Source organism: Meleagris gallopavo, chromosome 23 (genome assembly GCF_905368555.1).
Source record: "Meleagris gallopavo chromosome 23, MGAL_WU_HG_1.1, whole genome shotgun sequence".
Taxonomy (NCBI): Eukaryota; Metazoa; Chordata; class Aves; order Galliformes; family Phasianidae; genus Meleagris; species Meleagris gallopavo.
Window position 1 is genome coordinate 3,737,194 of NC_139426.1, and position 25,536 is coordinate 3,762,729.

General features: G+C 44.9%; 3 protein-coding genes across 3 annotated transcripts in view; 2 read left to right on the forward strand and 1 right to left on the reverse strand.

The window, feature by feature from the left end:
• The first annotated feature begins 624 nt into the window (after window positions 1–624).
• On the forward strand, window positions 625–3,532 carry CENPS (centromere protein S). The gene is made up of 5 exons (XM_085242358.1): window positions 625–780; window positions 938–1,061; window positions 1,410–1,443; window positions 2,153–2,219; window positions 2,931–3,532. Exons 1-5 carry the CDS (start codon window positions 682–684, stop codon window positions 3,078–3,080), a joined length of 474 nt encoding a protein of 157 aa, XP_085098484.1. The 5' UTR covers window positions 625–681; the 3' UTR covers window positions 3,081–3,532.
• A 2,840-nt stretch (window positions 3,533–6,372) lies between these two features.
• Window positions 6,373–10,125, reverse strand: DFFA (DNA fragmentation factor subunit alpha). Its single transcript, XM_085242352.1, has 6 exons — window positions 9,913–10,125; window positions 9,668–9,829; window positions 9,206–9,336; window positions 8,436–8,625; window positions 7,923–8,077; window positions 6,373–7,518 (listed from the first exon to the last, which is right to left on the reverse strand). Exons 1-6 carry the CDS (start codon window positions 10,007–10,009, stop codon window positions 7,315–7,317), a joined length of 939 nt encoding a protein of 312 aa, XP_085098478.1. The 5' UTR covers window positions 10,010–10,125; the 3' UTR covers window positions 6,373–7,314.
• PEX14 (peroxisomal biogenesis factor 14) overlaps window positions 10,102–25,536 on the forward strand; it is a 72,909-nt gene continuing 57,474 nt past the window's right edge. The window contains exons 1-2 of the mRNA XM_085242351.1: window positions 10,102–10,236; window positions 15,640–15,687. Of these exons, the coding sequence (XP_085098477.1) occupies window positions 10,201–10,236; window positions 15,640–15,687 (84 nt within the window). The 5' untranslated portion in view covers window positions 10,102–10,200. The remainder of the gene's footprint in view (window positions 10,237–15,639; window positions 15,688–25,536) is intronic.

Sequence of the window (25,536 nt, forward strand, 5' to 3'; positions counted from 1 at the left end):
GTGAAAGGATGAAGGGTGGGATGGGGCATGGGAAACTTTGGTACAGATTAGAGGTGTCAAGACAGGTCTGGCTGTCAGTTCTCTGTGCAGCTGCAGTTCCCTGCTGATTCTTCCTAGCCATGTGTTGTGCCTCCTCCTGCCCCGGGCCAAGTAAAATAACCTGCAGCAGCATGCAAGATTGGCTCTGCTTTTCATCTAATCCCAACGTTTTAAGGACTGTTGAAAATTTACCTGAATGCTTGCACCTTTATTTCGCAGAACTGTCGTGCAATATGTTTTGAGCTGTGAACTGATGTGTGGATTAATTTTGTGCTCCCTTTAGCAGGAAAGCTGCTCAGCAGCTGAGTGCCAGTGTGATTTAACAAGGGATTGCTTATGATTTAAAGCAACTTTTTGTAGATCTAGGGGTTCTCTGTAACACCAATGTGTTATTGCAGGCACTGGCACCTGAAGTGCTGTGGAAGTTTAAGCAGTTGCTGTTCAGGTGCTTTGTGTTACAATTCTCTGTGGTGAGCAGGAACGGCTCTGCCCGGCGTTACAGCGGAACTCCGCGTGCGCAGAGGCGTTTTGGGGCGGAACGGGATGCTTCCACGCGTCCATCCCAGTACGCCTTATAAACCCACCCGGTTCCAGCCGTGCCTGCGGGGCTGAGGGAGCTGCCGGGGGGGGGCGGGGCCCAACATGGCGGCGGCGCGGCCCCGCCTCAGCGCTGGGCGGGAAACTTCAGGCGGGCGGGCGATGGAGGCGGCGGGCGGCGAGCAGCGGGAGCTGCTCATCCAGGTGCGGCGGGGCCGCCTCTTGTCCTTCTGGTCCCCCCGCCCGTGCTCGGGGGGGCCCGGCTGGAACAAGATGGAGCCGGGGCGGGGGGCCCCGCGCGGGTGAAGCGCTGTGTGCGCCGGGCGGGCTGCGGGCTGAGCTGTGCGGGGCCGTCTTGCAGAGGCTGCGGGCCGCGGTGCACTACACGACGGGCTGCCTGTGCCAGGGCGTCGCTGAGGACAAGGGCGTGCTGTTCAGCAAGCAAACCGTCGCCGCCATATCCGAGATCACCTTCAGGCAGTGCGGTACGTCTGCGTGTTACCCTGCGGCCCAACGGCAGCTGCTGGGGATGAGCTGCGCTAAGAGAAAGAGCCTCGGGCTGTCAGTGACGCAGAGCTTCTTGTGTCGTGACTTTACAGCTACAAGAAATAGTCATTCTGTTTTTCTTACCTCGAAAAAGCACTTAAATGTATGCGAAGTACTCGCGGCCCATCTGCCTCTGCAGCAGTGATGTGTGAGAACAAGCTGTGGTCGCTTCTTGTAACTTAATTTGACAATTTGCCATTGCACCTTTGTATTAGAGCATCACGTAGCTCTTCCAAATCAGATGCAACATTCTAAAATACAACATGTCTCTCTCTTTTTTTCTCCAGAAAACTTTGCAAGAGACCTCGAGATGTTTGCCAGGTATGTTTGCCAGGACATTGTGAAGGCATTTTTGTATTAGCCTGAATTAAATAATGTCCCATGCTGGAAGGGACCTTAAGGATCATCGAGTCCAGCCCCTGTCTCCATCAGACCACCCAAACATCAGGCAATACATCTGATTTTAATTGCATAATCTTTAAAATGCATCTTGCAATTCTTTTTTAAGGTTTTAAAGAGCAATCTTGGCTGATTAAATAGTTACTGTGTAATTAAGAAATAGACATGCTGCTATTGGTTCTTCCTCATCTTGGAAGTCCACATGTGCAGCATGTTTGATTATTTAGATTAGCGAACTGCATATAATTGTCAGCTGTGTTGATGTGTAGTGGTGCTGGGTGGTTTGGGAGTGACAGATGCTTGCTAGCATACCTGTGGTTCGACTGGTTGCTCCAAGGAGGTAAGGGAATGTTTAAGGAGTCTGTGTCTGAGTGAAAACCAACTCAGTAACACACTGGGAAGTCAGAGTGAGTGGCAGTGCCTGATGTTCTGGTTACTGAACGCTACTGTTTCTACATATGTGTATTTGGATGTATGCATATGTGACTCAGCACACAAAATCCTTTTTACAAAAGATGGGTATTGTTGGTTTACTGGGTCCATATTAGGCCCCATTAGTTAAATGTTCTGCGTGACTTTTTACACCTGGAGTTAGCAAACACATCAAGAAGTGTTTTTAAATTATATGCAGGCATGCAAAGCGAAGCACAATCACTTCAGAAGACGTGAAGCTTTTGGCTAGAAGGAGCAATTCTTTGGTGAGATTCACTGTATTTTCTGTCTTACAACTTCCTCATACCTGTTGATTAATTCCTAAGAGCATCTGAGTGAAGGCTTTAAATGTTGAAGCAGCTGTTGTTTAAGCAGTTTAACTGGTTTATAGATGATGGATGGGCATGATCCCATGATTTGTTTTAATTTTCATCACATTTTTCTTCATGATACTATGCCTCACTGTGGGCATCTGATCGCAATTTAAGCAACAATGCTGTGGTTGCAGTAGAGCTTCTGATGTTCCAAATGTACGAATACAATAAACAAGCACTATATTTTTCCTGACATTGTATTCCTTTATTTTAGCCTAAGGTCAGACACAGTTTGCACCCACGTCAAGGTGCTGGGTCTCCTAGTAGGATTAACATAAGGGTGATTCAGTTCATTTCTCTTATGTGCTGGCCTATAGGAGGAGGCTTATCTTTGCTTTTTAGGAACTTTACAGTATAAATTGGTGCTGCTTTTAAAAACAGAACTGCAAATGAAGTTTTGAAGGCTAAATTGAATGCTAACTTTCATTTTATGCATTTTTTTTCCCCTTATGTGTGATTTAAACTATGCAACAAGAACTCAGAGTGAAAGGGCATAGTAAAGGCTAAGACTGGAGCTGAATTTTTTGTTCTTAATAATTGTGCACTATTTATGTCAAGGTCTAATGTTCCTCATTAGACCACTGATTAGTTTATTTTTCTCAGCTTAAGTACATCACCCAGAAGAGTGAAGAGCTTGCATCAAGTAGCATGGAACAAAAGGAGAAGAAGAAGAAGTCCAGTGCAGCTAAGGGAAAGAGAATTGAGGAAAATGAAACACCTGTGACTGAAAGTGAAGATTCTAACATGGCATGATTTACCTTTCAATAACTTCTCTGGTCTTCCCTTACTATCCTAGAAGACCAAGGTTAGCCTGCCAGTGATTGCTCTTGCAGGTTAGCAAGCTTAATGATTTTTTTTTTTTATGTAAATGTGCTTAGTTACATTTTCTTGTTCCAAAAATGAAAGGACTGTCAGATTTCAACAAAGTTTACAGCCAAAATGCCTTAATTGTTCACTAAACAAAACCTTACTGTTATTAAGAAGAAACTCCTTTATTGATAGAATTTAAAGCCAAGCATATCCACTGAGCATATTCATACCTCAGTATGTGCAACTCCCTGCAAAGGACAATTTAATTTCTCCAATAATTTTTTTACCTCTTCCTCACTTCCATTTCTGATAGATTTGTTTAGATATTATAAACATTTTCCTTTTTAATAGCCGTATCTCTTGTTGTCTTGGCAATTAAAGCATATTCTGTGTCATTTCTCTCCTGTGATTTTGTTGATGTACAGTAATCACCTCCAAGAAGTTGTGTGACACTTTCTAAACGTTGCGGAATACGGCCCTCTTAGTGGTGGTCGGAAATCACTATTGCCCTCTGCTGGTCTGATACGGGCTTCCCAAACGCTGACTAAAAACGAATTCCTCCTACCTTCAGATCTACATTTCACAATGGCACTTTTAAATATTCTCCTGTTTCCCAGTCCAGAACTGCTCCACCTCCAGGAATAAGATAATTTTTTAAATTAATTATTCTACTGACTAATGCAGAGTAATCTAGGTAGATGATGATAAACTGTAGAGATTCTGTATTCAACAGAAAATCTTTCCTCTTGCTGGTGTTTCCTTACTTTTCATATTTTATTTTATTTTATTTTAATAATGTCCCTATACATTACTTGCTTTCCTGAAGTTTGTGAGGCTTTGTGTGTTGTCATATATACTGGTCATCAGCCCACTTCATATAGGAGATGCAAGAGTATGTGATGTTTTAAGGAAGAAATCATTAACACAGTTGAAGACCATTAATTGAGGCTACTCATTCATGGCAAATGTATTTCTGAGAAAGGAACCTGTTACAAGGTAGGTTTGTTTACTTGGATGTGTAAATAATGAAGATTAAGTTGGGGCTTTGATATTCTAAATGTTTTGTCATTAACAGAGCAAAGCAGCAGCCACCCCAGCTTTTGTCTTCTGGCAATGTTCAAGACCTGTGCTGCATCCCTCCCTCCTGAGCACCTATAAGATGTTCATACTTATGAATCACGTGCAGCACTGTTCCTATGTTTAAATTTTAAAACTTCTTAAAGGAATTACATCAAGGAAATGCTAATTTTTGCATAGTTAGGGAATTTGCAGCTTAACTGAGCTAAAGTGAATCAAACACTTTTCATCTACAAAACATACATCTAATCTAGTGTTAAATTAAATTACAGAGCATGGTTTGTTTCTCCTGATTTGCATATGCTAGATAAGCAGAGTGACCAAATATCATTTTTTGCTTTGATCTACGCTTCTGTCTCTAATGGAGATGGTGCTTCAATTGTCTGTTGTCCTCAGCTAAAATCTGTCACTTCTGACCAAACACTTGTGCATGTAACACTGCTGGTATATGGACGGTGCTGGCTGAAAGCTGGAGGTTGTGTACTGAAAAGTTCTGTGATTGTTTGATGTAGAAACACTAGATCTGGCAGTAGCTCTTTGTTTTCACTGACAGAATTCTAGCTCTGAACTGACATTCAGAATATAATGATCAGAAGGCTACCCTAAAAAAAAAAGCCAATTTATAAGGATAATTGAACTGCTACATTTAAAAATGCCATTAATTGAGGTATTTTAGTTTTCAGCTTTGATTGATTGCACTGTTGAAATAGATCCAAGCAGCAGTACATAAACTTGACCATTAAAAAATGATTTTTCATAGAAATTAGGGGATGAGATACAGCACTGAAGTCCGTTAGCCTATTAGCTAATTGCTTCTCATTTTTCACTGAGACATTTGAAGAATGTTGACTATAAGAGAGCTTTAAGGAGAGCTAAGTACTAAGTATGTGCTCTTTGCAGATGATTCAAATTACTCCTGAAAGTTAAGCTGAAAGCTGAACTGCAGCTCCCATCAGCTTATAAAAGTCTGATTATTTTGTTACTGTAACAGAATGATTAAGAAAAAAAGTATCTGTTTAATTCAGACTATGCTAGGCCACGTTAATAATTTAATTCTGAAGTTTAAGAACTGCAATATTGAATAACTTGCAGGCATCTAAGCTCTAACCTTGGTAACAGAAAAAAAGAAAGAACAGCAGTGAAAGCCCTCTATTTGTTTTCTTAAAGTTAGATTTGAAGGATCATCACTGCCTTCTACAAGAAGTATCAGCATGGTCTCTGTGACTTCCAGCTCAGAATTTGCCTGAAGTAGGTGAGTTCAATATTCCTAATACATGCAGGATGTCAGCAATTATGCTATCTGTTATTTTAGATATATGTGAAAAAGCTCCGGGTAAAATCCTCCTTTCCTCTTGTACAGCATGAGCAGTAGGATTTCCATTGCTAAGCTGAGCTAGAAAAAAGCAAAGTATTGCAGCCTTGAGCAAGATTGATAAAATAGTTGATAACAGGAAGAATGTGAGTCATGAGCTCACAGAAAAAGCCTGCTGACAGCTAGTATGCCCAGTGCACTCAGTGTAATGAGCTCTCAGTGTAATAGAGCATGCTTCAAAAATTGTTTATGGACAGCCATATACGCTCTTTCATAAAGGCTTGAACATAAAAAGACTGTAATAAGTAGCTATTAAAAACAGCAGGAAACTCTTTTACCTGCCATGGCCTGCAATGTTACAAGCCAGAAATATATACTGTAAGAAGCAATTACATGCCTTGGCAAAACAGGCTTCAAGGTGACTGCAAGCTTCCCTCCAATTCCAGTCAAATCTCAGTGGGTACTTGCCCAGACACACTGAACTGGCAAGGATACATAATAATTACACAGGCAGTGTAACTTTGTATGTGCCACAATCCAACTCAAATCTTCATACAGTGGGTTCGCCTGAATGCCTGCTGTAGCAGTACTTAGCAGAAGGCAGCCTGCCCCATTTAAAGTTATGTTCAGTCAGTGGGTTTTGCGTGGTAACAGAAAACACTGATAGCTACAAAAACATTAGGTTCTATCTTACCTTTCAGATTATTTCATGTCCATCTCCCAAAACTGAGAGTTCTGCTGTAATGTTCACACTGGTGTGAATGCACCTGTATTTCCACAACATTTTTGAGTGAGTAGAATAGGGAACACTTCTGTATTTAAGTTCTTCTACAGTCCTTAACATAATACTATACTTACTGGCACATTCTTTAATCATAGCAGCCACATCAAAATTAATCCAACATTTTAGTAAAAAAGAGTTTTAAAGACATGATAATTCATTCAATTTAAAAATAAGCAGGTTAATACAGAGGTGTCATGATGATATACCGATGGTTAGAATACAGACAGGCCAAATACAAGTCTTCTGCCCCACAGCCATTCAAAACAAGCATTTCCACTTTACCTGTTCTACAAATTAGTGCTTGCACTACACTGAAAGATGCAGGAGTTTTTTACATGAAAAATAAACAAACAAAAAAATCCCCACAACCACAACAAAAAAAAAAACACAGAAGAAATTTTGATTTTACTTTAACTGGTAAGATTAGCATGAGAATTCCAAGTGCCTAGATGCCAGGCTGGAGATTAAAGGAAGCAGCTGGAAAAACTGCACAATGCTAATATCACAATAAATCCCTCAAAAAAAAAACACCAAAAAAACAAAAAAAAACATTCTGTGTTCAGTGAGCAATGATCAAAATGCCTGCTTTCTGTTCATTAATGATGTAAATAATTTTCATCCTTTCTGCTGAAAATTGTGGGAAGGTGAGCAAACTGCCTGAGGCTTCAGAGCTAGATCAGCATTATCAGATGGAATTTTCTGGCTCCCACCCCAACGAGCTATTCAAAGCTGAACTCTTACACGCTGTGCTTAGCAATACCATTGTTTTACTACTCTGCAAAAAATCCAAATCCCTTTGGTTACACATGATTTGAATCATCACAAGTATTTATGCCTCAGGACAATGTCCAAATTTTAGTTTTCTGCAGCCAGACCACAGTATGACCAGCAAACTATGGCTCCCAGGACATACCTTATTTCTGTTGGTTCTAATTATTAAAAAAAAAAAAAAAGCAACCCACAACTACTTGCATTTCCCTGACACTTGAGGCAGAAGTATAGTCTTATTTTTTGCGTTTTGAACTAAGCCCATCTCCACAAGGTAGTGCTTTCTTGCCCCTTGATGTGCTCCTCAGGGAGTGCAAAGTCTGCACTTGCTGTAGACGCTTGGAGAGCTCCTGATCACAGGCTTGTTGTACAGCTTCAGCTTTCTGCTTGTCCCAGCCTAAAGCTGCAGCCAGGGCTTGTGTGTCTTCTTTCACCACCAGCTGTAAGAGACAGACTTGTAACAGTGCTGCCCACATGCTCTAACACCACAACCCTCTGCCCCCACACACAGCAGTAATGAGACATTTTAATTTAATGCCAATTTGGTGTTGAAGATGTTTCCAGCTTACATCTTGTATCTCTTAGGCTAATGTATTTTTCTTTATATCCTACCAGTACTTAGAGCTCTATGAAGTACTTGAAGCTCTATGTTCAAACTAGCGGAAAGCAGTTACTTTGTTTCTGCAGCAGAGAAAAGTGAGATTAACAATTTAATATAATCACTTTCTCCTGGCTAATTTACTCACTTTCCTTTTTGTGCCCCAGAGGCTTCCCCTCTCAACCCTTCCTCCCAAGAGGAGAGATTTGCCATGGTTGTATACATGATTGTATGATCCTCACCCACCTCTAGAGTCTGACTGTCCAAGCAGAGCTCTGGGGCAGGTTTCTCTTTCAAAACAGCAAAGATCTGGTTACTGAGGGCTGTTCTGGCTGAAGTCCCTGCACTGCTGGTACCTGTGTCAACCACATCCATCTCCTTTCCCGGTGCGCTCTCAGACTCTGAAAAACAGAAGAATCATCACAGCCACATGCACAGGACAGGAAGCGTGGCCCAGACTGCATTGTTCTTTTTGAGATTAGTTATGCAGCCTCTAATTTAGGAAATCCATAATATTAAGGATGACTACACTATGTAAGCTTTTCCCCATATTCTATTTTCAGGCACTGTAAGCAATGTGACAGCAGTGAAAGGACTCCTGGCCTCTCCCATTCAGAGAACTCTTCCACTACACCTGCTATTCAATCAGTGATGTTAATAGCAAGTGACTCGCCCCAGTCCTTCTTCCACTTATTTATCCCATTCAACTCTTTCAGGCTTCTCTGAAAACTCCTTTTTCAGCATCCTAATGTTCCCTACCTGCTACTTTGCTTAAGATGTTGTCTTCATTTTTCAAGGCCTCTAAGTAGAGTTCCAGGAGCTGCTTTGACTGACGTTCCTCTTCTCGTCTGTCCAGCACCTGCTGCAGGGTGTCCTGCAATACCTGGGTTTTGGCTTGACTTTGGGCAAGTTCCTCTGCCAGATCTGAACATGGTACATCAACAAGCACCTTAAAACAATAGGAGTGCTCCTGTTATATGGACTGAGTGATTGAGCAATTCCATCACACTGATTACAGCACAAACAACAAGCCTGAATGACAGAGCCTCCACCTTTGTGAAACCTTGTGTATTTCACAAGGTTTTCACAGCAGTCAGCCTGGTTATGAAAAGCTGCGGTGGCATTCCAGCAGCCCAGAGATATTCAGGAAGGTATAGAATTGTGCATTTTTAGCATGATGATTTTTTGCCTGACAATTCCAGGCAATCAAAGTACCAATTCTTAAGCGAGTGTGGAAGCACACAAAAGAAAGCCAGCAGGCTGGCACTTAGGAATCTGCATGCTGCAAGAAGGGGCAGAATCACAAAGACATGCTGTAAGAGATAATCAGTGGTTTAGAGCATCTTCCTCTGGCACTTGTGCTGTCAGTGGAAAAGGGATCCTCCTCAAGGAGAAATTTCACTTTAGCACCACAGCCAAAGAAACAACAGCTGAATTAAGCTTTGAGATCTGATTTACTTATTCTGTTCTGTGCCATCTTTTGCAAAATATGGACAGGCTTGGTCCCTGCTTGGTCCTCCCCTCTGTACCTGCAGGTCTTCTTCAGACATCAGGATGATGTTGGCCAGGTCACCCTTCAGCTGCCGGGCCAGCTGCCTCCACCTCTCTGCACCGCTGTCCACTTCATCCGCAGGCTCTGAGAGCCACGTCGATCTGCATTCTGCCATTAACATCATCAGCCAAAAGATGAAAACACAAAGCTATCGAGATCGGAACGAGAGCCATTACCTCTCATTTACAGTTATTTAACGCTGCTTTTTTTTAAGCGGTGTAAAAACCGGACGGTGACATCTCTCACGGAGCAGCTCCTTGCTAAAATGAGGCTCTCTGGCTTGGCCTCCCCGTTCAGCTGATCGAGGGCGTAAAATCTGGGGCAGTTTGCCTCCTTTCCGGGGCCCTTTCTCGCTCTCACAGCCCCGCTCGTACCCGGCAGCTCCGCTCGCCGCCCCCATTTCTCCCCGCCGGGAAGAGCCGCCCCGCGCCGCCGCTACCTGCGCTCCTCCCGGACCACCTCTCGCCCTTGGCCAGCGCCACGAACTTGGTGTTGGATGGCAGGCACAGGAAATAGTCCTCGTCGTCCACGATGGTGCCATCCTCCGCCAGCACCAAGGTGATGGGCCGCCCGTCCTCGCCGATAGCCAGAGCGCGGCCAGCTGCGCGCAGAGAAACGTTCAGTGCCGTTAGCGCCGGCCCCGGGCTCTTTCAGGGGCCGTGCCCGGGAAGCGCCGCCGCTCACCCTTGTCGCGCAGCTCCCGCAGGCAGGAGGCGGCCAGCCCGTGCTGCTCGCTCCCGTCGCCCCGCCGCACCACGCACGGCTTCATTCGCGCCGCCATGGCTGCGGAGGGGCGGCGCTCGGCGAGTAGTTCCGCGGCCGCCTTAAAGGGACAGGCGGCCCGGGCCGCGGCGAAGGGCGTCGGTGGCGCATCGGTAGCGCGGCGCTCGGCTCGTGCTGCCTGCGGCGCTACCGGCGGCGGGGAGGGCGAACCATCGCCTGGGCGGGCATGGATTAGCCGGGCCTGGTAAGATGGCCTCCTCGGAGCAAGCGGAGCAGCCCAGCCAGGTACGCGGGGCCGGCGCTCTGCCCGCTCTGCTCGGCCAGCGGGGCGGGCGGGCAGGGCCGGGGCGCCGCCACCTCCGCGGGGGAGCGGTCGAGGGGAGGGCTGCGGGCTGCTGGCCGCGGGCTGCTGGCCTCGGCTCGCCCCGCCGCCTCCTCGTGAGCCGGGGCTCGCGCCGGCCCTCTGCGCTCCCGCCCCCCGCGCGCGGCCTCAGCGCCAACCGCCGTTCGCGCACCGCTCCCCCTCACGGCGGTCACCGGCGGTCGCTCCCGGGCCGCTGAGGCGCGGAGCTCTGCGGGAAGCGCGGCCTCGAGGGGCGGAGGAGGGGAGGAGGTTCCCGCCTGGGAGCGGCTGCCCGGGCCTTGGGGAGCTCTGTGTGTGTGGGGAGGTAAAGCAGTCGGATGGGGGGAAAAGAAGTCGGAACGAACCAACGCAAAGCTCGAGCAGAGAGAAGTGAGGCAGTGCGCGTGTCAGGTGGGTTTGCACGTCAAGTGGACGAAGTGATTCTGCCTTGCAGCAGCTGGGGAGAAACATCCTTGAAGCAGTGGCACCAAAGGGCACAGCAATGACGGGAGCGATGCAAACGCTGCCCACAAGTGAGTGAGGGGTGTTGGGAGAGGCACCGGTGTGTTGGCGTGACTGGGTGCTCGGGGCAGGTACTGGAATCACTGGGGTTTCATAAATTGGGCCCTGAAGCAAATGGGGGAGGCAGATGGCAACACGGTGGAGTTGCACTCTTTGTGGGTTTCCAGCCAGCTGTGTTTGGGTTGGAGGGGACCCCCAAAGGGTTTGCCATGGGACTGAGAGTGCAGTGTGACCATGTGTCACCACCCTGCCAGCCGAGCCCAGGTGCAGGGACCTGGCAGCTCTCTGATGGAGTGCTGTGCAGTACCACAGGAAGGCTGTAAAACCATCCTTGTGGCGGTTGCAGAAAAGCCTTTTCTTGCAGGTGAAGGCTGTGGGAGGAACAGGGAGGAAAACAGCAAATCTGCTTTGCTTTTATGCGTAGTCATTCACATCTGTTCTTGTTTGACTGAATCACCATGCACCTTTCTATTGGACTGAAGAAGCAAAGTTTGTAGGGAGCATTGCTGAGCTAAATGGAGATGGAAATAAATTCCATAAAGCTTGTGCTCTGACTAACTGTGTGAGCCCCCAGGCTGTGAAAGGCCCCGTTATCAGGCTGCTGGTCGGCTTGCTGAGCAGTTCTGCACTGGCCATGTGCTTTCATCAGTAGCAGCTTGAGGTGCAGGCACAGCAGCCTGTTCCTCGTGCTCTGGGTGAGTGCCGTCAACAGGAGGAAACCTGAAACATTCTCAGACTGATTTGTAAGCCACTGGGCAGTCTCTGAGGCAGCTGTCTGCAGGTTTCCGATAAAAAAGTCTGCTTAATTGGTAAATGTGATTGCCTGAGAGACATTTGGGTTCCCATGGTATCACGTACACTCACTGCACCCTTTAAATCTCTTTTTTATACTTCTTTAGTATTGCTTTGCATTTTGGATGCAGGCTGTTGGAAAATAACTTTTTGCCACAGAGAAGCCGCTATGTCTAGCTCCTGTGAAGAGGGAGTGGGTTCCAAGCCACTACAGGAGAAAATGGTCACTTTACTGCTCCCCTGCTGGGTTCTGTAACGTTGTATGGAAAAGCAACAGCACATCATTTGTGTCCCGTGTGCCTTATGGCCTGTCATGACCTCCTTATGGCAGATCCTTTGGTGTTGTGCTTGGTTTGGGTACAGGAGGTACTGGTGGGTTTAGCTGCAGGACAGCCATGCTCTTGCACCAGGAGCAGCCCTGTTTGTACTGAAATTCTTCCTTCCCCATGTTGTGTGTTAGCATGGGACAGAAAGGTTGTTCTGTCCAAGGCTGTCAGTGCCTGCTCTCCTCCCCCATTCTCTGACATTGATTGCATATCTTCATCCAGAACTACAGCTGGGGAGCGTTCAGTGTCCTCAAATCTGATTAGATTGGGTGGGATTGGAGAGAAACCAGCAGGTTTGGCCAGAAACAAGGAGTGTAATCTGCAATTAAAGGATATGTAGCACAGTAGATGATTTCTTAAGGGGACAATTTTGCAATAAAGCTTTTTATCTTTTTATTTTGTACCAGAATGTGAATACCACTCGTGATATGCAGCCACTGCAGTTTTGACACTGGTACCAATGCATGTAAGAGGTTGTCCTTGTAACACATTAAAAGTGTAAAGAACTTTAAAAATATATTTATTTTCTACCCCTGATCATGTTTGTTTATTTGTGGTCAGACACTCAACACAAGCCTGCGAATGGTAGAACTGTCTTGCTTAACATGTTTATGTTCAGATCCTATCATCTGCTATTACAAATCTAGTTAGTTTAGATGCTGCAAAGGGAGCGTCTGATATCTTTTGCCTTACTGTCTGTTTTGTCTCATTTGTCTCATTCTCATGAATTAATGTATTGCCTCAAGCATTGCAGAGAGTGGTGTTGCAGCACAGATGAAATCATTGACATAGATAGGATTATGCTCTGAAGGCAATAAACGTTTCTGCTACAGATTTTAAATAATTTATTTTGTTTAGAAATCATATTCCCTGGGCTTTTTAGTAATGTATTCACTTAATAAAACAGCAAAATAAAGAAAAAACACAGAAGAGCCCCTAAAAGTGAAGGGTGATCAAGAAGATGATGTGGGCTGTGATCAGAGTAACCAATTTCTGGCCTCTCTGGGCTATCAGAATTTCTTTGATGCTGAGTACTTGGACCATATATTGGAGAGTGTGGTTGGCTCAGGCAGCAGCAGCCCAGGCCCAAATCTTGTTTTCTTTCTAAAGCTTCACTGTACCCACTTTGGGCCCAGTCTGCCATCTAGCTGTGGCTTGCCTTCACAAAGGGAAATAATTAAATTTCAAAGATGTTGAGAAGTGCCTGGTTTCTTGCTCCAGAGTTGCACATCTCTAGTTGCATCACTAGTTGATGTGTAGCTGAATTTTCCTCCCCTCTTGCCTCAAGCTCTGGAGGGCTTAGCCTTGGAATTTTCTGCTGTGTGCCTCTTAAAGAATGGTTTATGGTATGGGATATTTGGTCTCTGGACTGTGATGGCCATTGCTTTGGTGAACACAGGCTATTGAACAGCCATCGCATAGAAAGGATGGATTCTTCCCGACTTATCTCAGAGCTCCCATGTGCCAGAGGGTTGCTGTGCTCTGCCTTATGACCAGTTCCTTTACTGTCACTGTGCCTCGTGTGCAGAGATACTGCAGGAAGGGAATGCAGATCTCATTTAAGCTGTTGGTAGCCTTGGACAGTACAATCAAAATACTATGAATTATCCAGCTAATCAAATAGGCCATCGGGCTGTTTACAAGCACATCAGAATTTTTGAGTATGTGCTTTCAGAACTTTGACCTACCCACATACTAGATATTTTCCCACATTAACCTGGGCTTCATTCCAGATGCTCTTCGGGCAGTTTCCCAGGTTGGCTAAATGCTGCCTGTGGCAGTCTGTAAGTGCTGGTGCAGCTCCTGAAAGCAGAACAGATGTGCTCCTGTGCATGGGAGGCTCTGGGACTTTTCTGGAGCTGCGAATCCCATGGAGGTCAGTGCAAGAGAATGGCTTATTTCTGTGTAGCTTTGCTCCTTGCAGCTCTCTTCATAGTCAGCTTAAGTAGTTCAAATGCTTTGGATTTTCCTTAAAATGTGCATATTCTTAGAAAACCCAACACTTAACCCACGTGTCTTGATGGAACAGTTCAGTGGAAGTAGCTGTAGGTGCCTTTTGGAAGCATTCAGCAGCACTGTCTCCTTTGTCTCAACACTTCTGACCCTGACAGCAGGTACACTGTGTGTATGGAGATAGGAGCTCAGCCACAAACTTGAAGGGAGAAGTGCCCTTTTCTTACAGTCACGTGGCATTGCCTCCACCACACCGGTCAGCGTGATTCAGGTATGGTGTGGAAATGGTATTTGCAGTCATTGAGATGAACTGATAGCGGCTGATAGATAAACATTGGGCAAAGCAAAACTGGAGGTGGCTGCACGGAGAAAGGCCAGGAGCCTCCAGAGATCACTGCCTTGCTGTGGGAGCTGGCTGGGCCTGCGGAGGATGTGCCTGGGTCTGGAAGAAGCAGAGTTGGATATATTTGTGTTACTGGCACCCTCTTGTGGCAAATACTTATTTCTGTATATTTTGGGGTGTTGTTTAGAAAAAAGAGACTTGAGCTGCTTTGAAGGTGTGATGTATTGCATAAGAGTGCATGTAGTTGGAGGTCAAGAAGTCACTTAAGGACTTTGTGGTACCACTAGATAGGTTTAGCTTTCACTGTACTCAATGAATAGGATCTCCTTTCTCTAAGTGAGCCTCAAAATGTGTCTTCTTTACCATCATTATTAGTATTTCTTTTTAACCATTGAGGCAACCAGTACATGACAGTTTCCCTTAGGAAAAAAACACAGTGAAGGCAGTACAGTTTAGCCCATCTGAACACACATGAATCCCATTAGAAGGTAGACAGTTGATAGAAGATTTTTATGCCAAAGTGAAGTGTCTGTACCTTGGGAGAGCTGATGAGACATGGTGGTTATGCAGTGATCAAAATTGCAGGCATAACAAATGCATGAATGGAAACTCCTGAATTTTAAGTGTGATCCATCTTTAGACTTGCTGTCCTGCCTGCATCCCATAGCTTCCCTTTTACTGCTGTGTACCACCCTTCCCTGGTGTGCAAGGTGGGGTGCTCAGCATCTGATGACACTGGTGTTGCTCAGGTGCTGTGGGCTATACTTAAATCATCATTGCTTTGAAACCTGTAGAGGAATCAGATTGGATGGGGCCCTGGGCAGCCTGGGCTGGTATTAAATGTGGAAGTTGGTGGCCCTGCATGTGGCAGGGGGTTGGAGATTCAGGATCCTTGAGGTCCCTTCCAACTCTGGCCATTCTGTGATTCTGTGATCATGCAGAAAACAAAGGTGCATTACAGGTGATGAAAATGGGAGGTGCTCAGTGTCAAGTTTAGGTCTAGAGGAGGAAAAAGAACCAGAGAATTAGAGCAAAGTACCTTTGCATCCACTTCTGTAGCAATACTTTGGGCTGCTTCTGTCCAGTATCTATTCAATCATCTCAAAAACCTCTGCAGCTGTTCAGGACTTACTGGGTCCCTTGGAAACCAATCTCAGTGCTCTCTGGCTTCCTCTAGCAAGCTCTGCCTATTTGCAGGGTTCTGTTTAAATGACGACTGCTGGAACTAATTTTCTGTGCGACCCAGGCAGGCCTTTTGGTCTTCAGTTCACCACTGAGCTTCTGCTAATAGCAGAAAAACGTGCGTCTGCCCAAATCCTGCGCGTACAACGGGCGGTCCGAACAGACGAGCATTTCTAATCGTGTCCATCGGGTGGCGATGTAACCTCACTCTTCCTTTTGCTTTTCAGGCCGGCTCCAGTCCTGCGACTGAAAATGCAGCATCTCGGGAGCCTCTGGTAAGTTCTTCTAGCAGCAGCACGTAATTTCTTGCTAATACTACAATATATGAGTTGTTCTCTTTGCTACATCGTTTTGGAAAAAAAAAAGAAAAAAGGAGTTGGCTCTTTGTGAAAAAGGTATAAACTGCTTAATGTTGCCATGCTGCTGACCTGTGAATTCTGCAGTCTGTGGCCATGACCTCCTGTCTTTCCATGGGTTAGACGTGGCTCACCTACGCCTCTGAGTTTATCCGAGCACAAAGTCAGCACCATGCAGGGGCCACCTGTACTAAGTGCGTGCAATGTGTGCTCCTGAGAACTGCTTATTTAATAAGGAGTCTGAAAAAGAAACTGCAGCATAATTTGAGCAGATATTCTTTGGGTTATTGTCTAATAAAACAACTTCTGCTGCTCGGTGCCTCACTTGAGCTGTGTTTACTCTCAGATACACTCAACTGGGAAGTGTTTGGCAGCTGATAGTGCATGTCGTCCAGTGCTTGGATTCTAGACCTGGTTTGAGAAGAGCTCGGGGATTTATTTTTTATATGAGGAGTGCTAAGAGAACCCTGTTTTGTTTTTATGGTGATGGAGCTTGGGAAGTGAGACATCAGCCTTCTGAGCTGCAGCCATTCCTTTTACAACCTTATTTTTTTTTTCTTTTTCCCCTCTTACTCTTCAGCCCTCTATAACTTTGCCAAAAATCTTAGCCTTTCTCAATGTCCTGAGCACATCGTCTGTTTCTATGAGTTTCTTCTTTGGCTTTCCTTTGGTGCTCGTGGTGAATACAGGGTGTCTATGGTGAGAAGGCTCAAGTACTTTCTGTAATGGCATAGTGCAGGTCATGGCAAAATGTTTTTACTTTGTAACTCTTATCTGGAGAACCCGGGAGTTAATTTTTATAGGAGAGAGATGTGAGTAAAGACTGTGAAGTGGGAAGGGTCAGTAAAATACATCTAATGAGAGGGCTGCTAAAGAATTCTATTAAACACTGCATTGAAAATCTCCCTACCCTTGTAACATTGAGCAATCTCTGATAGCATAGACATCTGTATGTGAGATTACCCAGAGTCATTACTGACAAAGATAACACACCAGCTTTGTGATGGATTTGGTGTCTTTTCCTTTTTCCTTCCCACATGAAGCCTATAGCTGGCAGCACATCATCACAGCTTGTGCTGGTCAACAGTGCTTTCTCAAAGCAGATTCTAACAATACGTTTGATTTAATTAATTTCTTACTCTGTATGCACCTAAAGAATTGCTCAGAGGAAGCACATGGCAGCTGTGTATCTTTGTGTGGATATGTATTTGTACATGTGTACAAATATTTATGAATGTAAAGAACTCCAAAGTAAACTGTAGTCTCATAATGTTGAGTCTTGCATGTGAGCTAATTAGGGCCCTTTGAAAAGTGGAGTCTTTCTCCTTATTTTTTCATTATTTGTCTTTTATATTAAGCTCTCACAGCTTCTGTCACGTTCGCTTCAGAGCCGTTATTGTTTCCAGCTGGTAGAAGCCTTATTAAAGGAGTGGTGCAGTTCTGTCAGCCAGATGACCCGAGTTCCACCGCACTGCTGTGGCTTCTCTGCAGCCAGGATCGTGCATGCTGCCTTCTAACGTGTGCAGCAGCTCTGGGTCCGTAAGGCGGCCTCGTGGGCACACAGCACCGTGTCAGAAAAGTGTTTACGGAAACAACAGAACAAACCATGGCGTGAGTCCAACAAATGGCTCCGTATGGGAAAGCCGTGAGCTCGGGCAGATTGCTGCTGACTTCAGATCTAGTGTGAAAGAGTTGAGGAAGAATATGTCTTAAGACTCTTACAGAGTCTAGAGCAGAGAGAAAAGAATCTCATGACCAAATTCTGTGCTGCCCCCCCCCCCCATTGCCTTTATTGACTTAACTGGTAGCTGAAAGGGCTGGCGTTTTTAAGGGCTGAGATCTGTGTTGGATGTATTAATGGTGTGCAATGGAATCGGAGCATCTTGTGCTGTGTCAGCAGATGTCATGATGGGCTCAAGCTGGTTTTGCATTGCATTTGTGATTTTAATGAGTACTGCATCCTGCACAGTACTAAATACCTTCTGCTCTGTGCCTGGTGGCACTGTCTTCCACGTACCATGTTAGCCTGCAGCTTTCGAGGGGAACTCAGGAAAAGCAACGGATTCCAGTTATTTACAAGAAGATGTCTATATTCTCCAAGATCACCCAACCAGGTGCTGTCTGACACCAAGGTTTATCACGTTACTGAGGCCTTCAGAATGGAGCCCTGCAGACTCATGTCACACTCCTAACTGCTACTGCATGACTCTTGCTGCTCACTCAGGCACGTGCTGTTCTGAACTACCAAAGTGGAGATAAGGGGCTCCACACCCGTGCCATTAATCCCCTGAGTTATCCAGTGTCCTTACAATAAACTGTCCCAACTGAAAAATGCCCCCTAATGAGAGGTCATTGTGTTACAGTACTGACAGTGGAGAATGAGTTGGAGGGGGGATGGGCAGAGCTATAATTTTTGCAGTAGAGAGCGGACACTCATTTCCCTAGCTGTCGGTCTTGGCCCATTAAAATCTGCCGTGTAGCTCCATAGTGGGAAGTGTAACCTTGTGTTAGCAGAGTGTCAGCATCTCGCTCCGCTGCTGTTTACAGCCACGTTTGTCATCGTCAGTGCAGGATCAGCTTCTCCTTGAGTCCAGCTTCTCAGTGAACATTGCTGCATCCCTTCTGCTTCCCCCAGCTTTTGTGCGTGCAGCCACCTCCGATAATCCTCTGGGCACTTGTGGGATTGGAATAGGGTTGTCTTGGTGCAGCTGCTCAAAGCAAGGTTCTGGAATGTGTAAAATACATCACTATATAGGACAAAACCACTTCCTTTCTCATTAGAACGCTAGAAAATAGCCTTTTCTTGAATCTTTATTTCCCCTGATCTCATTTCTCTCTTTACTGTAATGACTTAGTCTTTTCTGCTTCTTTTTAGCTTGTTTCGACTGTCCCCAGCAGTCTTGCAGCTCTTTAAACATTCTGTGCTGCTTTTGAGATGCTTTCAGTAGCTGAATCTGTTTGCTGTTGGCGTTTGCTTTTTGCCCAATCTGCTTCAGTCTAAACGGTAGCTATGAAGGCGATGCTTGTGAGAGCCCCTGACAGGAGCCTGGGTTGTAAGGAAAACCAAACGGAACAGTTTATAAGTGAGGTCTTCCCACATGGCTCCGTAAAATTAAGCAGATGCTTACTTTTAGTTTTTATTTTTTCCTGCCATGAAATAGGCTCATTCTTCTTTCTGATGCTGTAAGAAGTACTAGTTGTAAATACAAAATATTCCTTGTGATTGTAAATCACTGGCTTGGTTAGAAAACTGCAGGATTGTGGTGTGAAGAGCATTCTCTTTTGCAGAACCATTTAAATTTTCTTCTTTTACTGTTAGCATGTGCTGTTTCTTTCTGTTTCTTACTGCAGGTGCTAGCAGTTAGCACTGAAATGTGGACATTTTATTCCTTTTTTTACAGGCTGTCAAAAGTACAAGGTAATGAGAAGTACTGCTGCTTCTATGGCAATTAGTGTAGAATTTGTTGTCTTTAGCCATGTGAACCAAATGGGGGGATGAGGAAAGGTTACAGAATTGCGCTGTAAGATGTGGAAGAGCTCATTGGTGCTAATGAGAATGCCCAATCCATTTTTGATGAACAAGTCATTGGACACATTGCAAATCTTTATCTTCTCCTTATAAAGTAATAGATGCCGTCTTACAGCTCTATCAAACCCTATAAGAAAGTAAGGGGTTTCCTTTTAAAGATTTTCCTCTGCTTGAAATTGTGGTGATTTTTTTTCTTAAATAAAGGCATGAAAGGTGTTTTCAATGAGAAACTTATACAGAGGTTTCTGGAACATACTCTTGCAGTAGGGATTCTATGTGATCCTCACGCCTTACTTTCAAGTTTAAAGATCCCAGTCTAGATTTGTAGATTTCTTTCGGAAGGATTTTTGTTTTCAGGGATGCCCTGAGGGACAGGAGTGTTCAGGATGGACAACACATCGCACGCTTCTGCTTTCCTTTTTCCCACCCTTTGTTGTTTAACACAAGATTTATACCTGTTTGCTGTACAAATTTTCTGTTTGCCACAGTGGGTTTGTTCAGAGAGGTGGCCTACACTGAATAATTCTCTAAAAGTAAATCTGTCCGGAGGGGATTTCCAGACAGCCGGAGTCAGTAGGCAACTAACTTATAGCCCCCAGCGAAACATTAGTCAGGGTAATTTAGCACTGTCAGCAGGAGGGAGAGAGAGACTATCAGCCCGGTGACCTCCTGTACAGGCAGTAACCCTAATGGTGTGATAATGCTTCCGTTTGTTTGGGGAGCTCCTGAATGTGTTGCTGTGGATTCCCAGTGTTGGACAATAATTCCATCAGACTGTGCAGGGCGATTGCTGCACAGATTGCAGCTTTGCAGGGCCAGGAGCACTGAGCTGGAAGTGTACAACTTCCTTATGCAGTACTTTGGTTTGCTGCAAAGAGAATTCTTGCACAGACCTCCTGCACTTGACCTTTTGATAAGTTTGAGGTTGTTTTTGCCTTTTTTTGTCTTTTACAACTGGGACTTTGTTAACTTCTGTTGCACGTGCAAAATGTCCTCCCTTAAAATGTCAATTCCTTTTGCTTCTTGATTTAGACAAACACATTATATGTGCAAAACATGCAGATGCAAATTTACGTAGAGAGCATCATTAAAGGAGTACTGTCACATCCAGTTAAATTGCCTGTCTGAGGCCAGTGGGAAAGTTTCCATGGAATTCTTTTGAATCCCAATTTTTAAAGAGGGTGAAGTGTAATAATTTGGGATATAACTTCTGCTGTAGCAGTAATTACATGCTACCATGTGAAAGGTAGGCACTTGCAGTATGACAAGCCAAAGCAGGATAAGACCTTATCAAACTGTACAAAATGGAATGATGCCTTTGCCTGTCCTGAATTGCTCCCTGGTTAAGAGACCAGGTAGAGCCAGTGGGTGAGGCAGCACAACTAGGCAGGCACACTCACCTTCACCACTAGCAGCATGGTAAGTTAGCAGCTTATGGTCTTTGCACTTGTGCAGAAGAGAGTTCTGAAAGCAGTTCTCGACTCCTTTTCAGACAAACCAATATTACTGCTGAGGAAACTTTGAAGATGTTTTTAAAATAGTTGTAATACTCCAAAAATACTGGCACCCACTTAGGAAATATTTAACATTGCTTGATGTTTACCCTTGAGAAAAATGAATTTCATTCCTCTGTTTATGCTCACCTGATGTTTTGGGGATCTAAACGTGCTACACCTATGAGCAATGTTTTATAGGCCGTGCTCTGCTTTGCTGCCAGCTGGTGGCTCCGTGCAGGTTGGCAGCCCAGCCCTGCCTGCTTACACAGGGAGTGCTTTGTGCCCCAGCTGCTGGAAAGGGGAGCTGTTAATTTCAAAGAGGTGGTGGCACACAGCAAGGAGGTGCTTGCACTGTGTGTGCTTTGGTGATGATGAGCTGTGGGATCAAGGTGAGATAATAATGCCATCTCAGTTCCGTGTGTGGATAACATGCTATGTGCAGAACAACTTGTAGAGGGCAGCAATTGCCCGCAATTTTTTTCTGCTTTGGGAGAGGAGAGACCAGCTTAAGAACTTCTCGGGAGTGTCTGCCTTTTTAGCTTCTTGAAATAACTTTATGTAGGAGACTGGTTCTTCGGAGTGCCTCTTGACTCCGTGTTATTAAATTCCTAACCTGGAGAGTGTTGCCAGAGATTCTTAATTCCTCTCCTCTAATACCACTGAGCAGTTGGACTCCTTTTGCCCTTATCCAGATGCTATGTCATTGTTACTGCAATCAAAAAGAGTCAGTCTTGTGACAGCTAGTGACTCTCATGAGATTATAACTGCTTACACGTGATAACTTTCTTAATTTCTTGGCTTCCTTCTACTTTTACCTAAGAGATCACGCCGTAAGAAAAACTTGCAATATCTACAGCGTCTGTGTATTGCCTCAGAGTACAGGACACACTGCGTCTTCATCGCGGTAGAACATGGTAGCTGAGGCACAAAAGACAGAATGAATTATTCAAGAACTTGAAAGAACTTTCCCCGGCTTTGATGCGCAGGAATACATCCCTCAGATACTTCTGATGCCAGCTCCTTCAGAAGAGAGATTTGCAAAACGAGGGTGTTGGTATAATTCTTAGATTGGGAGCTCCCAAGCAACTTGTTAGAGGCTTTCCCTATATTTATCTGTAGGGCACTTCAATTAAAAATCTTCCAAACATCTGAATACTTTTGTTTGTTTGTTGTGTGTACGTAGTTCTTCTCCCTGATCGTCCCAACCACGTCGTCTTTCCTGCTGTGATCCCAGAGCACACCACAGCTATTTTGACAGTTGCATTTCTGGACAAGTAGCAGTGCAGATCTGCGTAGCTCTTTAGTAAAAGGATTTTACATTTGGAGAGACGCAAGAGGGATAACATCATATCGTCAGCCACACTCACAGTATGCCCTGCTTTTTTGCATTGTTTTACACCTTTTGGTCAGAGCAGGATCGTCGTCTGCTGTCAGCTCTGAGTGCTTTGCCAGGTGTTCTGAATGGCCCGAGTGATGTTTGTTCATAGGGATACAATTCCACAGCTGAGCACATCTTGCTCCAGTGAAACTTCCGTGCTGTGCAGTGAGAATTTTCTGCCTTCCTTCTATCTTGCTTCTCCTGTTTGTTGTGTGTGCCACCCCAAGCGATTCCTTTCCTCCTTAAGCATCTGCACCCTTCAGATGTTTGCAGACAGTCATCACATCTTTTCTCCTTTCCCCACCCCCATTCTGATCTCTTAGCCAAGCTCTACATATTTAGCTCATTTAATCTTTCCTCATAAGTCAGAGCTGTAATTGACAGCTCTGACACGAAGAGTCGCATTGGTTACACACGCTGCCAACAGGATATAAATACTTTCTGTGCAATGATTGAGAATTATAGTCGAGACTGAGATGAGCCCCCCTTTCCCCCTTGACACTATATTTTTGACAACCCTTTTCTGAACATCAGGTTGCCACGATCTTGTAAAGATGGATTTAGTTCTCACTCCAGTGGTCAGCTACCCGAGCACCCGGTGTGGCTCAGATAAGTGGTATCAGGTCACTTGGGACGTTCACTGCTAAGGCCTCATGGGATTTCATTCTGATCCTAAATTCTTACAGAGGAGGCTGTCTTCTCTCTACTGCCAGCCTTGCAGAGGCCTGGGGCTGCTGGTGGTCCCTTCTTGCAAGGCAGAGAGCCTCATGTAGAGCCATGGGATCTTGGTCTGCATGTGCAAAATGAGAGCAGTGTTGCAGCCGCTGCTCTGTGTGTTTATGCAGTGCCACAGGAAGGCTCACAGTGCTGCATTGGCAGGGATCTGTTATTCAGATGCTCTTGGCACTCATGTTCCTCTCCTCTATTGCCAAGAGGAAGCTCAGAATGCTATTGATCCGATTGGCATAGCTGTGAAGAGGTTCAGGACTCTTGTTTATACATGTCAGATCTGGGAAGAGGCTTTTAGCCCAACCCAGAAAGGTACTGCACTGGAAGAGGTAGCTCTGTACTGCATGTCCATGTGCTGGTACATCCAGATCTGTTTCCAGCTAAACAGATGTGGAGCTGCTTTAGATGACTTGTCTCCTCATGTTGGCTGCGTTCTGTTCAAGAAGATAGGTGCAGCTGACAAAGGTTGGGGAACAGGGAAATTAATTATCTTGCTTCTAATGTAGTGTTCTGTGAAGCTTCATATGATGCAGCTTCCCCAGTGGGGCTAGTTCACAAACATTACATGTATTATTGCAAAGCACGCAACATAAAGAGAGCATTTATGAAAGGGAATATCAGAGGAAACATTATCGCAGAGACCTTTATAGCCTTTCCATTATTATGGTTTAAATCTTGACATGGTCTTTATTTGCAATGACACTGGGACCAGTAAAGAAGTGTTCTTTCTCTTCCCCTCCCCTCCCCTTTCTCCCATCTCCTTTTCATTCTTTTTTCCACATCCTGTTCTGAAGCTGTGGTGCAGAGATACAAATCGTTAACCATGCAAGTAGTCGGAGAGCCAGGTTTCACTTTGTGTGGAATCAGCCCCTTTTGACTCAGAAGTTGGAAACCAGATGACTCAGTGTTGTGCATGTTTGTTGTTTTTAATAACTGTCGTTTTGCAAAAGATGTTCAAAGCTTCAAACCATGACTTCTAGGGGTGGCGTGTATTTATTTTTAATTTGGGAGGCTATAAGTTGGAATGTGTTTGTAGCTCCACTCTTCCCTTAAAGTCTGAGGTAAAATAACATCAGGCATTGACAATGGGAAAGATTTTAGAGAGCGTTTTTTTTTTCCTGTTACCTGAAAAAAATATTCATTTTCTTGATCAATTCCTTGCAAAGGGTCCAGGTGCCAAACATCTGGTGGGACTGCAGATCCCTCTTTTTTGTTGTTGTTTTTTAAATACATACCCAAAGGGACAGGTTCCTCAAAAGGAAAGCAGACAGATGTCTTTAATTTGTGGAGTTTTAAAGAATAAATGCCATTCCTGTTTGTTGTTCCAACTTCTAACAAAATTGTCATCTATCTCCATTTTCTTATAGGAAACCAGCAAATGTGGTATTTTAGTGGCAGAACTCCCTATCAATAAAATCTCTTGACAGTATGGAAAATGTGAAAATATGTACATATTTTATTTTCTAGTGATTTATCACTGCTTTTACAACAATTTGTAAATTATAAGCCCAATATTAAGTGCTGTATGTTTGTTTGGCGGTGTACTTTATAATTTAACCCAAGAAGTGCTGCTGTACTTTGCTGGAATTCTACAGGTTTGTTCTGGAAGTCAGCCAACTCACAGTGAACATCTGTAGGCACTCCATCACAGAAGAACAGAGTGATACCAGTATGAAGTCTGTGTGCAGGAGAGCAGAATGTGACCCTGGTTACAAAACCAGCATGTTTTTATCCAGATATAGAAAGCTCTGTTCTGCCTCATGGCGGAATTCACTGTGGTCGTGGATTTTCCTGCAGTTCAGTTGTCAGATTTGAATGTTTTACAGCCATTCCTTGTCGTGATTTATATGACCATCTTTTGCCATTGTTATTGCAGCATGGAGTGCTGTGGCACAGTGCACGGTTCCTAGCCCACCGCAGCCTGTTGCTTCTGGTTAGGGAATAAAAACCACCGCCAGTGGCTGATGGAAGGCAGAGAATTCAAGTTTGGGTTCTGCTGGCAGTGGGGATGGGGCAGTTCTGTCGCAGTGACAGTGCTAGGAGAAGCCTTGTTCCATTGCTCTGAGGAAATTTGGGTCTGTGCTGACTGCTCGTGGCCAGCTGTGGTCTGCCTCGTTTGTTATTCACATCTCAAAGAAGCAAGTTTTGGACTTTGTTTTTCAAAAAGAAGGTAACACTTGTGAAAGTCAGCTATGTGGGACGCCCGGCGTGGCACGAGGAGATGAGGAGAGCTCAGTCCTGCCTGCTTGGATGCCTGACTTCCCTCTGAAGCTGCCAAGAAGGATGCCAGTTTTTCCATTTAGTTGACTGTTGTATAGACCTTAAAAGGGAAGGTTTTAATGCAGTTGGCTGCTATATAGACTGTTAAAGGGAAGTTATTTATTTTAACTGGCTGCCGTATGGATTATTGCAAGGGCACTTCTTCAGCTGCAGCTGCTGTATTGACTAGTGAGCGTGCCGGGCCGTATTGCTAGTAGCTGTCATATTGACTGTTACAGAAAAGATCTGTATTTAAGCCATAGCACTGCACTGGGATCTCCCAGGCAGGATATTAATGCTAATTCATCTGCTCACCCCCTGCTGTGAGTGTTATTTGTTTAAATCTGTAGAATCCCACAGCGCGTTTATATCCTCGC